The sequence below is a fragment of the Taeniopygia guttata genome, chromosome 10 (assembly GCF_048771995.1).
Source record: "Taeniopygia guttata chromosome 10, bTaeGut7.mat, whole genome shotgun sequence".
NCBI lineage: Eukaryota > Metazoa > Chordata > Aves > Passeriformes > Estrildidae > Taeniopygia > Taeniopygia guttata.
Genome location: NC_133035.1, coordinates 6,803,709 through 6,820,964, shown reverse-complemented (window position 1 = coordinate 6,820,964; position 17,256 = coordinate 6,803,709). Strand labels below are relative to the sequence as shown.

General features: G+C 40.4%; 1 protein-coding gene across 4 annotated transcripts in view; it reads right to left on the bottom strand.

The window, feature by feature from the left end:
• MYO1E (myosin IE) overlaps positions 1 to 17,256 on the bottom strand; it is a 75,303-nt gene that overhangs the window by 35,892 nt on the left and 22,155 nt on the right. For 3 of the 4 annotated variants that reach the window (XM_030281029.4, XM_072934069.1, XM_072934068.1), the window contains exons 2-5: positions 9,443 to 9,586; positions 7,079 to 7,168; positions 6,099 to 6,193; positions 698 to 785 (exon numbers count right to left, since the gene is read on the bottom strand). In XM_030281029.4, coding sequence (XP_030136889.4) covers positions 698 to 785; positions 6,099 to 6,193; positions 7,079 to 7,168; positions 9,443 to 9,586 — 417 coding nt within the window. Of the gene's footprint in view, positions 1 to 697; positions 786 to 6,098; positions 6,194 to 7,078; positions 7,169 to 9,442; positions 9,587 to 17,256 lie in introns of those variants that run through there. The other variant, XM_072934070.1, reaches the window with a different exon arrangement.

Genomic DNA, 17,256 nt, shown 5'->3' with positions numbered 1-17,256 from the left:
TCAGTGAAGGACTGACACTGTAGTATCATCAAGGGAATTTTTATGGCTATTTTACTCAATTAGCCTTAGTTCATAGATAGAACAGACACCAACAGTATAGTTATTAACAAAAGCAACTATTTGTTCTTTCAGGCAGCTTTCACACACCGTAATTGTGCCTAGGTAACCTCATCAAACAAGATGTTTTTGCTGTGCCTCTTTGATGTATACACACAAATCAGAAATGTAAAGGAAGTAACAGAAACCTAAAAAGCCAAGTCAGTTTTCAATAAAATGCCTACACAGGAGGAAAAAGCCAAACATCTACTGAAAGGACTGATTGTTCTTAATCTGGTTTAGAACAATTAAAGTACCTCTTACCACTTAACTAAAAAAAAAAACAAAACCAAACCAAAAACCAAAGACAAAGCCCACCCGTCTTGCAGATGCAATTCAGCACAAGGGCTGCAGCACCTGGAGCAGAGCTGATTCTGGCCCTGCTGTGGCTCCCATGCAGCATTCTGCAGGTGAGCAAAGCTGCCCAGCCCAGGGCTCTCTGCCTTGGGGCCCACGTGTTTCTGGCTGCTCATCTTCAAGATACCCAGGTCAAAAGAGCCTCTTATCTGTCAGTGTCTGCCCCAACAGCCTTTGTCATTCCACCTCCCAAGGGAATCTTCAGACTAAGCTCATGCTTCATTATTACTGTGCATCAACTCACCTGTACTTTAGGACCACCTCCTGAAATTTTGGAGATATAACTCATGATATATTTAGCAGCTACAGTCTTTCCAGCACCACTTTCCCCACTATAGAAAAAGAAACACAAAAATGTACACATCAGTTTTTAAGTTACTCTACAGTGGGGTCATTTGAAGTTCATCTTGTCCAACCAAGGTGAATTACCTCAATTAAATACACCACATTCAGACTGAGTAACCTGGTAATACAGAACTGTGATACAGAGTGGTAGCATGGCACTTGGATATGCTTGTGAGTACAGAACTCTGAATACAATACACCATCTTGCATGGACACCAGAACCTCTGTGAGACTCCATGCTCAGAAAAGTACATACATCTACTTAAACCAAGATGCTGAAAAGAGAATGTGTGTGTTAAAGACTCAATTCCCATCTACATTTAGGGGGATTTCAGGTCCTGACACAAAAACTAATTTGAAAATAAGAGTTGTGTATGCCATGCCAGATACCTACTTCGTTTTAGTAATTTTTTGTTTTAGGCGTTCCTGAATAAAATAATGAGGCATTATTAATCACATCCTGAATGACGGAAGAACTACCTTCCTGTTCCTATGCCTCTTGACACAGGCTACAAGAAGCCTTAATATCCCATACTAGCTCTCACAATTCCTTCCTTCCTTCCCTTATAATATTTCACTTCAATGGTGAATGGTGTTTACAGCATCAGCAGCTTTGCCCTCTTGCAATCAAAGTTTCTCAAGAGGGAAGGAAGACCGGCATGCCAGACAATCCAACCTCCCTTCACTTCATCCCTTAAAGCTTCTTCCCTTCATTTCATCAAAATTCCTCCAGACTTCATGAACCTCGGTGCAAGTCAGCTCTGACCTTAATGCATTTCCCGTGAGCAGGACAACTACACCAAAGCAAAAAGAATGACACACAGATGTTGGGTCAATATCACAAGAAGAGCTAAAATAGTTTTCTCTTTTGTGAAAATCTGTGCTATGTTTAAACGCTGAATAATTTCAGTGAATGTTGTTGACTCTCCTATCCTGCACCCACTTGTTCCTGGATATGGATCAAATGCACATCTTTTCCTGCACAAATTTTAGCCACATCTGCCAAAGAAACATCAGCATGTCCTGTACAGGAAAGGGACTCACTGAGAACGAACAATTCAGAGCTCCTTATCAGCATGACTAATAGACACATTTTTAAAGGTTTAATTCTAGAAAAACTCCCCAAACTGCCAAGCTGCAAATGTAATTTTACATCTTTAAAGCTTCCAAACAATACAGAAATACCAAAAGGCTCTTGAAAAATTATTTTCCCAGAAATGTTTTCATGCTCTTGTCTTCTCTTGACTACAGCTTTACAGATCAAACAGAAAACCTGCACGGGTGAAAAAGTACTTATTGAGCATCCATCTGTGGAGCACAGACCATGATTATTATTATTATTCTGAGTCACCTTTTCCTAACAACCAAGAAAGCCTGTATTATGCATATCTATTACATTCACAGGGACAGACTTGGATGAATGGCAAACTGCTTTTAGAAGTTCAAATCATGAATAGCTCAATAATTAAAATAACATTTCTTCAAAATCTGTTGGCAGTAAATTTGTTCTTCCTGTTGTAAAACCAGACAAACCACCTGAACCTGAATCATCTGAGCTTACAAATTGCGGTTTTCAGATGAGTACAGGGGAGGATCCAGGGCCAAACACTGAATAAATCTGATCTGGTATTATTTATCACACAGTAAAAATATAACACGTTTCTGTAAGATTTTTCTTCACTGTATCCATTATCCTTTTCCTTGCCCAAATTAAGTGTGGCTTGTATTTTTCACTCCACAGTGTGTGCCACAGGACTGCCCTGGAGCAATAAGCTTTATTGTTAGCCTCTGTTTCAATGTAAGTGGTCCTTTCCAGGAAATTAATTTGGCCAAAAGACTGTCTTCCAGAGTTTCTTTAGATTTATGCATGCATACAATGTTTTTCAGCTTTAGGCTTTTATTGATCAAAGACCAGCAAATTGCTCCAATTAAACAAGACTAAAACAAGAAGATGCATTATTTATGAACCTATGTAGCTTTATCTGATGGGATGGTATCCTGCCCCCAGTAAAACTCAGGTATTCAGGGAAATTGTGGCATTCCTGCCAAATGGTTCTCATGCAGCTGCTACCCATAAATCTTACTGCTCTGCTGCTATTAACACTACTTTAAGAAGATGTAAGAATCATCTAACTTGGTAGTTTGAAGTGTGCTGGAAGTATGGAGGTTTTTAGAGCTTGAAAAAGTTCTTAAAATGGCTTGAAGTGGACTCTGTGTGTGACAATTTTCTCAGAGACTTTTCTTGCTAAAAATTAAACTAGCACATAGCCTCAATCACTACCAAAAATTATAATGCTTCGAAAGATATATTGTTTCTTCTAGCACTATTTGCCACTTCAGAAAAACGATATTTTCTTCCACAAAGTCAGTTAATACTTAGCTGAAATCAGAGTAAGACTACAAACACAGAAGGAAATGCTTTTGCTCCTTGCTTCCTTCCCAGAGGAAACAATCAGTAATTAGAGAAGCAAGATCCAATACACAGCATCATCCTTCTCTCTAAAATTAATTTTTGGAGTGATGACATTTAATATGGTATCCATGGCTGTAGAACAATACAAGTGATGCTTATCTACATTGCCAGAACAATGTAGAAATTTTAATACCAAATATTTATAAAGAATTCTTGGATCTGCCAGTAAAGAACACTGTATATGTAAAATACTCTGATGTATTTGGATAAGTTCTTTAGTTTGTTTACATGGAAAATTTACTTTCTGCAATTATGCTCAGAGAATGCTCAGTAGCATGATTTCAGTGAAATATTTTTCTCTTCTGAATCAGAGCTTTGACCTAAACTACCTTACATTGTTAGACTTATGTTTCTACCACTTTCTCAATAAAATTCAGCTGTATTTCCAGTCAGGTTCGCTCCAGAATGATCAGACATTTGAGTCTTCTGGAAAGCTGAGATATAGAAGCTGACTAGAAATCTCATATTGAATTTTGAACTTAATAGATTTAAGATAGACTTGAGCTGTTCACTAAAAGCAGTTTGGGTGGTAAATGATCTTTCCATTAAGTCCTATTTGTAGTGTGTAAGATGTATTGTCTTTTCAGATCTGCAGTCATCATACATTGCTTTCCTGGACTCAAATGTTGCCACACAAATGGCAAATGTAAACTAAAACTACAAACAAGAAAAACTGCTTCAAGGCAACGACAACATCTCCTGGCAGGAATCACAGAATCAAAGTGGAAATAAAGTCTTCAGCTTTACAGAAAGGTAAAACCTTAACAACACTCTGAAGAAATGCATTTATTGCTACATAATAGAAAAATACTAATCATAGCCTCCACTCTCTCAATTAAAGGACATTGATTGCCCAAAAGGAATTAAAGGCACAAGAGACAATTCTTCATAATTAAAATCTTGACTGGACAACTCCTTGTTGAAAGTCTTGAAGGGCTGCCATGCCACATGGGGCAGAAATGCCAACAGTCTGTTTTAATTGCCACCAACGAGCTTATTTCAAGAAAGGTCTAAATTAAATATCATGCCTCAGTAAAACAAACTGAATGAGAAATAAATTCCAGTGTAGCCGTGTTACCCCTGTGAGTGAACCTCCTCTGCACTGCTGCCCATGCACACAGAGCCAGGGAAGACCTGGGGTCGCTGCTCCCTCTTCCCACCTAAGCACACCCTGCTCCTGGACTCAGCCCAGCCCAGAGGCAGCCCATGAATAATCTCGTTTATTTACTCTGCAGCAGCCATGCAAAGCAGCTCAGCTGGGATTAGACGTGTGCATTTGTAACATTCTTAACACATATTCAAATATGCTGGAATTCTCAGCTAATGAAAAAGCCTTCCCTGGCCTTGGAAAGGTTGTTTGGTAACAGTTTTTCTTTTTAAATTAGTATCATCATATGAAAACAGATCATTTTTGGTTGCCACCTAATCCAGAATTTCAGAGAACTGCAGAAAAAAAAGTCTCTGAAATGTCCCTAGCAAACATGATCCTTCTTGTTTCAGTTTTGCACTAGATTTCAATTAACACCTGCAGACTTTGAATAGGCTTTGCACAGGCTGAGAGAAGTTTCACTCTGCACATACAAAATGCACACTCCTAAGAGCATTCAAGTACATCATCTACCCTTCAACTACAAGAACACTCACATCAAATTAAAGCCTTAAATTTGTATCTCAGATCTGCATCTCAGAACTCTCTCAATGTGACTCTCTCCATGCATTGCACTGTGAGGCATAGCACAGGATCAAAAAGTAGGGTTTTTATTCACAACCCACAAGAGCTCAAAGATTTTCACTATAAATTTAGCTTCATGTGAAACATCCCACTCTCTGGGATGTTACTTTATGCCAAAAGCAAAATCCCAATTTTAGCCATTCGTAACAGGCCTCAATTTAGACTGCATGTATCTAATAAACTTCAGCAGAGCAATAGGTATCAGCTCTCCAAAGACAAGGACTGAGCTCAGAGAACAATTCAGCCATCCCAGTGACAGGCAGGAGAGCTCTGGGCTTTTTATTTCCTATATATCCCAGGGGTCCAGGAGCAGGAAGACCCTCCTTGGATCCAGCAAACTGTTACCACCTGCTTGGCCTTCCCAGGTGTAAAATCCCTGCACAGCCCTGGGAGGCCCCACCCTGCTCTGGGGACATGCAAAGGGCAGCTCCAGGTGCTCTGCACTGCACCTCCCCAGCAGCCCTGTCCAAAGGGACAGAGGCCCCAGCTGCAGGGTCCTGCAATTCTTGCTCTCCACACATCTTCCTTTATCACACACCAGCTAGAAACCCCACAGCTGAGAACAAAGCATAACTCTGGTCCCAAAATTCACTTTGACTGTCACTTAAATAATGCCCGTCATTAAAAAAATTTAGTAATAATTCTACAGTGAATTCCATCACTTATTAAAATAGATTAACAGTGAAGATAAAATTAATTTCCCTGCACCTCTTGCCTTCTGTCTCTGAGTGAATCCAAGCAGAATTCCAACAGGAACAAAAGACCATGATAAATGTAGTCCACGTGGGATTGCTGGATTTAACAGTACTGGTTGTACAGCTGTTAATCCAGCCCCCTCATGTAGTCATTCAAGCTGTTGTAATTCTGGTATTGGACAAGAAGCTGGCTGTGTGAGTAAGAGATTTCTTGTGGTTAAGCTATCATCAGGATTTTACTGGAAAACAAAAAGGAGGGCCAGAAAATACTTAGCTATCCCAGAAGATCCGAAAATGTTAATGTGGGCAGAAGATTTTTCAGGATATAATCAACTTTTCTGCTTCTTCAAGTTAAAACACTGTAAGAAGATAAAATAGTTTTTACCAATCTTTTTCTTACCTAATAATGACACACTGATTTTCTCTGTCAATAATCATGTTTCTGTACATGCTGTCTGCAACAGCATAAATATGTGGTGGGTTTTCATACTGTGCCTAGGAGGGGAAATAAAGAATAATTTTTCAAGACAGCATTAAAAAATTAGGAAAGAGCAAAATAAATTTGTATTTCAATTGGAAGATATGTTTCTCTGGAAAAAATAATTCCAAATAGCACTTTATAGTGAATTTTCCCCAAGAATTCTTTGGTGCATTTAATAAAAACAAACTAAAGTCTCTAGACTTTGCTAGTGAACTTTCTCTCATCCATAATTTTCTCCTAGAAATACCCTATTCTAAAAATGGCTTCTGCTGGAAATGTATGATTTGTGCAAAGGAAACACACAATTTAAGCCTATCCCACCAGTAGTCATGTGCTAACAATGCTCTCCCCCAGCAGCACTCAGAGCCTGGTGCCTCAGGTCCCATTTTCATCCACTGGGCCATCCAAACCCAACAGCTGTCCTGAGTGGACATGCTCAACTCAAGTAGGAAATTGAATTTTAAGACCCTAATGTGTCTGTGCTAACTCATTCTTCAAGCTGTATTTTCAAAAGTGGCATCTGATTTTGGCACCTCACTTTTTTATTGTTCTTGTCCAGTTAGAGAGTTCTGAAATCACAGTCTCCAAATTCACTAATGGCCATTTCGTGCATATGACAACTTAAAAACCTGCCTTTGCAGGAGCAGGGACATGTCAAGGAGAGATACATAATATGGATTAGAACTAATCAATACAAGTATTTTCTTGAAATACTGATCTTTCATTGCAGGGAGTTCAATCTGAATACTCATTTCTATGGCAATGACTATCTGCCAAGTTTTCCCAGGCCAGCATAATGCTATCAAATCCAGAAACAAATGCTTCCCAGAGTTAAACTGTGCAGAATAATATTTGCAAGCCCCTGAATACTGCACAATATTTTAGACTGCTTTACTTACTGCTCCTTGGTACATTTCAATTTCCTTTTCCCCAAAATATGGCATTTGCTTGAAAGGATTCACAGAGATAAGTACAGAGCCAATGTATGTCTGCATTCAAAAGAAGTTAAGGTAACAACAGTTTCATAAAGTATCATCTTACTACTAACAACAAAGCTTTACATAATACTTCAAATAATAGTAAAAACCACCACAGCTTACAATTGTTAATGAAAATTAAATTAGCAGGCTTACAAGAATATAAACATAGCATTCAATTGGAATGTTTCTGTGTTATCTTATTTTAGAATAATCTAAGTACAGAACCATGTATTAAATGCCAAAACATGACACACCTTGAATAAAAATACAGAAAGAAAATGGCCCATTTGAACTGGTTTCAGTCCTTTCTAACTGAAGAGGTCATATTGTCAGCATTAGAAAATATTGGTTTGACCTTTTCAGAATACAGTGCAGTGACACATTCTGATCTCACAGGACAGTGCTGAGCAAGCAGAGCCGGGTGGAAACAGCCACTGCTGAGCTAAATTAGACAACTGCTGAGCTGCATGCACTGGGGGGTGCTGGGGGAGCTGGGTAATTCAGTCTGTGGTGTTACTTTACGGGTGGAACTATTAACAGTCCCTCAGAGTCCTCTCCTGCTGGCTGCTCTGTACCACTACACTCAATTTCAAGCCATTATTAGATTTTTTGCAATGTTTTTAATATAGTATTTCATCATTCTGCATTCAGCCGCACATGCTCTGCATTACAAATACTTCATAAACCTTTGGAACTGCAGCTGCAGTGTACACATAGGAAGCACCTGACAGTAGCTCACAGGTATCAATATCACTTTTCATTGAGCTGGGAGTTAGCAATGAGCCTATGTCTGTGTGTTCAAAATGTACTGTAGGTTTCATTAACAATCTGGAATTGTTCACAGGCAAACTTGCTATCTAAGCTTTCTGTACAAAGTAGGAAAATTAACAAATCTATCCTGCTGGATCGTCCTATGTAGGAATCTCCTACTGTGGTGCCAAGGCACAGAATGTTAAAGAACTACAACTCCATTAACATAATTTCTGTAATACTAATTTGTAATGCTTTCTTTATACATTTTTAATTTTATTCAAAACAAGTGACAACATCTGGGTCTTGGATATAATAGATCAATTACTCATTGTGTCAGTATAAACACTCGAAGTGACAGTTTTCTGTTGGTAAACAATACCAGCATTTTCTGGGATGATTCTGTCATCTCTGTACAATGTAGCACTGAAAAATGTTCATTCATGGGTGGACATGCAAACAATTCAAATATTCAAGAGATGATCTCCATCTCTGAATGAAAAGCCTTCACAGAACTGCAAAAGGAGTCTTTCTCCCTACATAAGGGAAGACTGATCCCTCAATATGACCACGAGTTCCCCTGGAAAATGCTCTTACTCCCGTCTTCAGTAGAAAGATCATCTCCATGTTAATCTCACTGTTTTCAAAATAAAGAAAAAGCAAAAAACTTTCTTCTGCACACACTGAAGTCTCTGTGCACACACTGCAAGGAACATGCAGCGCTCCACAGGCCAAAAGCACGTGTGCTACCACCAGGAAGGATTCTACAGATTGTTCTTGTACTAGAGTCAGGCAAATACTTCATCATGCTCCTATAATAGTTTTAATAATAGTGTGGTACTTCAGCCACCAGAGGGTCCAAACCCATGTTCACACACAGATTAGAAACCTCTGCAGTTCGTGATGGAAACAACTGCAACATGAACTTTGCTCTATCAGCTCCTTGCTAAATTGAGCAGCTATGTATAGCTCTTGACCATCTGTCAAGAATATATGGAAACAGCTAGGAGATCTTATATTTCTTCCCCTTTCTGCTAAAATATGTTAAGCTCTTCAATGAAATTATTCTCCAGATACAACTAGGAAGTATGAAAACCTGGCTAAAGCAGAAGGAACTGCATAGCTTTCTAGTACATCATCACTGACTAGAATTTACCAAATTCATTACTGCAGCTCATGTTACATTGTAAAAGCTGAAAATGAAATAGTGACTATTCTTATATTAAGGAATTGCTTTCATATGATTTTTTTTTTTAAAAGCAAGCCTTGGGTACTGGAGTCTGTTCTTCCTGTTAGGTTGCAGGTTCCAGTATTTAAATTTTCACATTTTCATTAATCATAGAAAAAAATTAAGTGAGAACACTGAAGATGTACCGATGTTGACATATTTACCTGTTTCCATCATCCCATGATTCAGAGTATTAGCAATTCCAGAATAAGCTGTAAATAGGGCTATGTCACAGAAGAAATGCAATTTTGAAAGCATTATAATTTTGGAGGTATAGAAGGCTCCACAAAACCAACAAAGGATACAAAAATATAGTCATCCATGTATCGTTTCTTCAGGTTCTCCACTATGGAATCCTCAGATATTTTGGAAAGCAGGACCATATCATCCACTCCACTGTGCTTGACATTGTGGCTCTGCCAGTGGTATCTGTAGTGTCCTTTGCTGCCCTGCAGGAAAGCACAGTGAACATCACAAAGGTTACTACATTTCTCATCAGCACTAAGTAACTGAAAACCATAATTCGAATTCCAACTCCCCAAATGTTTTTCTTTCATTGAACTCTATTCCTTGATCCAGGCATTCTATGAAAGCATACCTAAGTGGTGTCAGCTGACTTGCCTCTGCACTGTTAAAGAATTGCACTGCCCTCCAGAACTAGAAGGTAATTCCTCGGGGGTTTGCGACCACCTACACACAGAATGAATTTCAGATGGCAGACATTTTTAAACCTAGTAGAAAAAAACCCCAATTATTCCCACTGAGATGCAGCTATTGGAAGCTAAGGATGCAAAAATTACACTCCTACATTGTAACTATTAGCAGTGAGGATAATTACCATCACCACAATGAATTCCTCATCCTTTACAGACTTTTAAGTCAAAGCTACACATAAGGTGTTACTGGGAGGGAAGCTGTGAGCCTGCTGCAGTGAAGTACTCAGGGATGTTCTGCAAATTGTGTACCCCAGCTTGTCGGCTGCATGTCTTCACAGTCCCTTTTGATCTGTTAGTCACCATGCTTAATGACATCTAAATAGATACTCTCTCCCCACACTCAGAGACTACTATTCCAGGATGCTACTAAAACATGTGACATTTCATGCTGTACCACTTGAAATCAAAATCTGTTTTTCTTCCAGATGATTTGAACAGTAGTTTGGTTCCATGGATACACCCACAAACAGATTTAAATCCAGTCGACATCAAGGCTATTAATTCAGCTATAAATCTCCTCTCCAAACCCAAACCTATTTTCTGTAGCCTGGCAGACAATGCTAATGGAGTTCTGATCTCTTCGCTTTTTCTATTTAATTTTTGCTTACACAGTACTGAAATCAGTGGTGCTGGAATTACCACATTTAACACTGAAAAGTGATTAAGTATGCTGTCAAGAAGATGCGGCCAACAAAACACCAATTCTGCAAATTCCCCATATTCTTTAATGCTACAATCTGTAACAATGTGATTTAACTACAGTGCTCTGGCGTACTTTATCCAGGAACAAGCCACATTCACCAGGATACCAGCAATTTATAATTACAAAGTACATTATTTTATTCTGCAAAAATTTCACAGATTAAAGAAGAAAATTTAGGTACTCTGAATACTTACAGCTGCATTGGTATTTTGAAATGGGACATCAGCAACTTACAGAGGGGGCAACTTTTGTGTGTTCTGCAGGAGCAAATGACCCACACAACTTCACTAGCACCTAGTGCTGCACCAGGCCTACAGCTTGGCTTCACGTCGACTGACATAAAAGACCAACTGGATTTTTACCTCAAGTTAATTTAACTTCCACTAAACCCTGCTACTGCAGACAGCACAGAAGCTGTAGGCTTTATGGGTGTTTTCTCTTAAGCCTCCAGCCACTGCTACCCTGATGCAGATCCATTACTGCCATGGTTAAGTCCATTACTGCCAAGAGCAGCGGAGAACTGTTGCAAACTTAAATCAAAAGAATGCTTTCAAATATAGCACAGTAGAAGTAAATATGTCCAAAAACACAATCTCAGCAATTTGCTTGAATGTCCACAAGTGTACATGACATTCAATAAAATAATACCCTTAAACTAGCTTAGCTTGCATGAACCTTGTTGATTTTCTATCTATACAATGGAAGCAGTGATCTGGAAGCACTGAGAAAAAAAAAAATCAATTTTTTAATTGTCATAAAACATATGACTGAAAATATTAGTTGAAGCTTGGGTTTTGGCGAAAACAGAAGTCCAATGCAAAAGCATAATTTCCTTCAGTGTACTCATCGGCTTATTTGTGATATTACACTTGGAAAAAGGAACTGGCAGGATGGACAAAAATGTACAGTATCAAAATAAATATGGATAATTAGGTTGTTCACAAAGCTACACAGTGGTTTAGTAATAGATAAGGGAGTAAGCTACAGAAAATGTGTAAGAAATAAGACTGGGAAAACAATCAAGCTTCCCTTTGGAAGCCATGGCATCAGACACGGTGAGCTCAATGAGCACAAAGCTTGCAAAGCCATGGGATACATGGAAAATGTGCACTGTCTGCAAAACAGCAGCTTTGTGCAAGTCACTGACTGTGATTAAGCCGCACACAGGACCAGGCCAAAGGTTCTTCCCCAAAATCACTGGGAGCCAGCAGGGAAGCAAGAGGGCAGTGCCAGGGCAGCCCAGCTCCCCTGGGAGCAGCCCTGCCCTGCACTCCTGCCCAGCTCTGACAGCAGCAATCAAAGCCGAGAGCCACATGACCACACACACTGCAAATGTGCAGAGATTCAACAAAAAGACAGCAGCCTAAACACCCAATAAAGCAGCGGCACAAAACAGCTGAGAGTCATGGCACTAAGTAGTTCACATTAAAATTGTAACTCAATTTAAATGGCAGTGTCATAGTAGTTTGGAATTACCCTTTTCCTTTCAAAACATGGCCTTACATTCAAATGTGCAGAGAAGCAGCAAATCACCACCAGATTATTGTCAGACTTCTCCCTGGCATCTACAAATAAGCCCAAGCTTTAGTAGTGCCCGACCAGCCGTGTTTAGGTTTTGCTCTCACTCTTCCCTCTACAGGAAGGTAACACCAGTGGGATGGCTAGGTGCAGTGACTACCACCTCTCTGTCTGGGCAACAAAATAGGGAGTGTTTTATCTACAGGACACCACCCAGCCCCAGTTCTTGCCCTTCCAAGCATGAGCAATGACTATTATAGAGTCTAAACCTGAATTTAGCAACTTCAATCACTTCCAACTGGTACTATAACCTTGTCCAGCTAACAAGGTTCAAAATTAACTGGTTTAAATTTAAAAAAAAAAAATTAAATATTTTAAAAGTTTTAAAATTTTCCTATGATCAATCACCTGGAAAAACTTCACATCATAGCATTTATAAAAGCAATTCATCATCTTACCCCAGGCTGCGTATTTTCCAAAGGTCAAGGCTAGATGCTTAAAAATTACACTAATGATTTCTTCTTCTTGCATATTTCTTAAGAATTTAAGCTTTTGTTTTACCCAGAGCTTTCCACCATCCAGATAAAAAGGCAGCACTCTACTCTGGAGACAATTTACACCTGAGCTAGTTACCTGGTCTCCACTGGAACCTGCTTTGCAGTGTGCACTCAGGCTAATTCACGCAGCTGCTAATTGCCCTCTGCTGTCCAGCACACTTCTCCCTCCACCCCTCTCCAGAGGGATCATGCAGACACAAGGCCAGGTCTCCTGTCCTGTTTGTGTCCTTCTGTCCCAGAAGGTTCTTCAGAGCCGGCAGCACACGGCTAGCAGAGCTGCCCCACACCTGATGCTGCAGCAGCCCCAGCCAGGAGCTGTAACTCCAAGAGAGCTCCCCCGGGACACGGTCAGAACTGGCCAAGGAGCCCGAGGTCCAGCCCTGGGCCAAGCCCTGCGGGTCAGATGGCAGCAGACGGGTACTTGGCTTCTCTTAGGTTTTCTCAGTGAAAGGTGTGATCTAACTGTACAGTAAGTAAGCAAATAAAAAGTCTGTGTCAGCACTAACAAAGCCTGAGCAGCTGGAAAAAGATGAGCTTGGCAGACTGGGAAAAATACAAAACAAAACACCAACCCCAAAACAAAAACACATCTCAACAGGCTGCAAAAAGCCACAGAAGTGGAAACACCAGTGTAGAACAACCTGGCTGCCAGGCCTCCCCCAGGCTCTTCCCGGGCTTCCAACCCCAGCATCTGACGTTGCACAGGGAGTGGAGGCTGGAGTGGCAAGGCTGCAATTAAAGGCGTGTACCACACTGCTGTCAGCTGTTATTATTCATTTGGTTGCTGTTTTAGGCTCAAGATCAGATCTGCTCTGCACTGACAAGAATAATATTTACGAGTCACAAGCTGACCCTGTGAGCTGCTCCCGAGCTGCAGCCTGAGGGGGGGCACAGCACCTGAGCCCTGACACCCAGGAACCTGCAAAATCCACTCTGCTCTCACTCTGAGCATGTTCCTGAACTCCCACTCATTAACAGATTAACACAACTGCTACATTAATACCAAGAAAGGGGATGCAAAATATATTCTATGTACTAAATACTGTCTATGCTTCCTGCACTACTTTTGGTACTGGCACTACAATATGGTTAAAGCAGATCATTTTGTATGGAATAAGTATTGATAAGAAATTTATTTATAGAATCTATTTTCGCTGCCCTCCATGTTGTGTTACAGTATCAACTGCTGGTTTCTTATTTTTTGCTTTTATTATTGTTTGTATATTCTTGCATTATCCTAAGCAACACGTATTTGATGTAGCTATAAAAAGATCAGAGTCATGCTGTGTCACGACATGAGTTTTCTTTTTAACTGGAAAAAAAAAGCACATATTTTTGTATTTCAAGGTGTTTAAAAATAGAACATCTAAAAATAAAGCACTAAAAAGGGATCAGAAGAGACTGTATATTCAGTGCCTGAGAACTTTCTTACTCTTTGTCCATCAGAACTCTCGCTAAACTACAACCACCTACATGGCATCAATAATCATTCTCCATTCCCACAAAGGGAGGAATTGCCACTCTGAATCTCTGACAGCTTTTTTCAGTAGCAAACACTAATGTCCCATCACAGTGCAGAAGGGGTTCTCAGCCTCCACGAGGGAGTAGGAGTGTCAAGTGATCACAAGCATGACCTTTTCTTCCCCTTTTCTACTGACACAGTAGAAGTAGTACTGCACAAAATCCATGTAGTTCTGGAGCATGTGCCTACCTCCTCAGCTCAGTATTATGAATATGACCATAAATGAGACACACACACCAGCCAAAGATGTCACAAAACTGACAAAGCTGCACACCATTTACTTTAGACCTGACACAATGCCTATCGCCAGTCCCATACACACATCATTTGTATCAGTTTTTCCAGCTAACAAGAAAATAAGAAAGCCCACGGCTTTCTGTGATGATATAATCTGTCAAAATTAGCAAACTTGTCTAATCCACTTAGAGGAATCTTTCACATATTTCTAAAAAACGAAAGGGTCTGCCGTTCCCAGAGAATATGGCAAAAATACTTAATGTTAATTTTGGTCCTTGACTGGGATAATCAAAACAGAGAAGCTATAGTGAACAAATGGGCTCCAAAATAGCTCTTGTAAATCTTATGTTAGAAAAAATACTTATTGGCTGCAATGATGTGACCATATTTCTGAAAGGAAATTAAAGGAAGACAGCAGAAGCAGCAAGATGCACAAAGATAAAAGGCCATTTATTTAAATTTAACATGAGGAAAATATCAAGAGAGATGAAAAGCAGTGCTTAAAGATTTGAGGAAATAGCAAAGCGAAAGTACTGAGCATCTAAGCAGCAGGATAGACATCTTAGAGAACTAAAAATACCAAAAATATATTAAGGAATGGAAACTACTAGCAGGTTAATATCCAAAAAAACTCAGTCAGGGAAATATAATACTGAGAAAAAAATTCTGGGGAGAAAAGTCAAGAGCTCTCACTCTTTGCCCCATGACAGGGGTGGATTCAGCCCAACATGACCTGAAGGACTGATCCCAGAGCTGGTTACAGGCTGCAGGAGATCCCAGTAGTCCAAACACCTGCCCCCCCAGCAGGGCCTGGCCCCAGGGCAGCTCCCCACCATCACCTCCTGCTCGGGGTTCTGGAGCCAGGGAGCAGCCAGGCTCTACCTCCCTGCAGCCAGGGCTGGGAGGAAGAGATGTGACAGCAACCAGAGCCTGCTCATCTGGACAGCAAATGCACACTCTAACACAACAGGAGTTATGAGAACATGGGAGTCTACAGGATTTACACATATTGCTCATTTTCAGGAGTCAGAAACTGGATTGGCATTCTTCTAAGATAAGCTCTTCTAAAAGCTTTATTGCTTATATGCTCTAAGATAAGTAACAGGCCATTACCAAAAGAGAAGTTATCTCAGTATTTGATCACAAGGCTCAACAGTTGCATCAGTATTATAGTATTTCACGAAACGTTTTGAAATATTGTTTTTAATAAGGCACAGCTACAAAACAGACAAAAATAAAGACAGGAATGAGCTCAAAAGTGGATCATGCAAACGTGCCTAAGATTTTGAAACAAGTTACAGAGACTGCAGGCAGATACTGGGAAGTAGTTAATGAACTCTGAACTCCTATTTGCTTATCCCACAAGCTTGTTGGGTGGCTTTGTCCTGATGTTTCAAGAAATAACTTTCCTAAGGAAATTAAATGCTGTTAACAATTTAATACGGCTGACATGTTCTTACATATTTATTGTCTCGCTTCACTCTCCAGGGCTGTTTGAAGTCTTATTGCTTGTGGTACGAGCAGCAAGCTTTCCTGGGACTGGTGGATCAGTAGAGACCCTGGCTGCCTTGCAATAACAACTTTTATTCCATGTATGTGTGTGCATATATACCACCACAATCCCCCCTGTACTGCCACCATGGCACTGAGCAGCATTCACGCACACTAACTCTTGATCTCTGAATTGTATGTGCAGTTTACATCTGTATATACCTATAATACAATTTATGAAATGTAAGAGATAAGTTACAACAAATTTTTCATCTTGGCTACGTCAGTCCTTGAAGTGTAATGAAGATTTTATGTCTGTTGCTTTTCTCCATTAGAGACAAGTTTCAAAAGGGTTTAAGCAATCATACACCTTAAATATAAAATATTATGGTCTTTAATTGAAAAATGTAGTTTGAAAACTCCACCAGAAGATTCAGACAACATGCCACTGCCTCTGCTACAGCAGAAGCCTGAAAATATTTTTCCTGGATCATCTTGAAACTAAATAATAAAGTCCACTGGGAGTTTCCCATGTGCCCTGCAGAGGGAGGAATCTCGAGCAATGTGACTCAGAGGCTCCATGCGTGGGACCAGCACCTCAGCTCACACTGGAGAGGGGAGCATGTGGATGCTGGGGCTCCTGCGCTGTTGGTGCCAGGGGAAAAATTCAGAGCAAGTAAAACCCAATTTTTTTTACATTACAAAAATACCATGTCCTGTTCTAGCTGATATCAACAGTCACTCCTCTGCCTCATCTGCAGCTTTTGGAATCTCAGGCTTTAGCACCAAGCTTTGACCATCAGGCCACACTCACCACAGTGAATTCCTTTCTGCACAGTCACTGCGCTCTCCGTAGGGCTGCAGCCCTTCCCGTTCCCTTCTCCCGACCCTCCTGTTCCCGGTAAATGAAGACATTTGTTTCCTCGTCAGACGAGATATTACCCGTGAGTCTAAGGCCAAAGTGGGCCCGGCAGCACGCCCCAGCTGACAATCCCGTGGCAGAGGTTTCACTGGGAGTGAAACCACTCCCGGCCAGCCCGGGAGTCTCCAGGACAGCTCCGGGATGGCTGTTCCCACCAGCAGCCTAAGGCCGGGGCCATTCTGCAGTTCACCGAGCCATGTGCAACTGCAGTTTAGTGCCTGCTCGGCAGACTCCCCTCCCAGTACCACAGTGCTCTCCTTCCACAAAATACAGTGGGGCAAAGCAGTAACAAGAAAAGAAAAATAATTATTTTAGCCTTATCCTTTAGCTGCAGGTTTTGATTTTTTTTAATCTATGCAGAATGCAAATTAAGAGCATTGCAATATTTCTGAATTACTTAGCAATTAAACTGATAATAAGACAACACTGAAGGATGAAAGGATAAATATATTT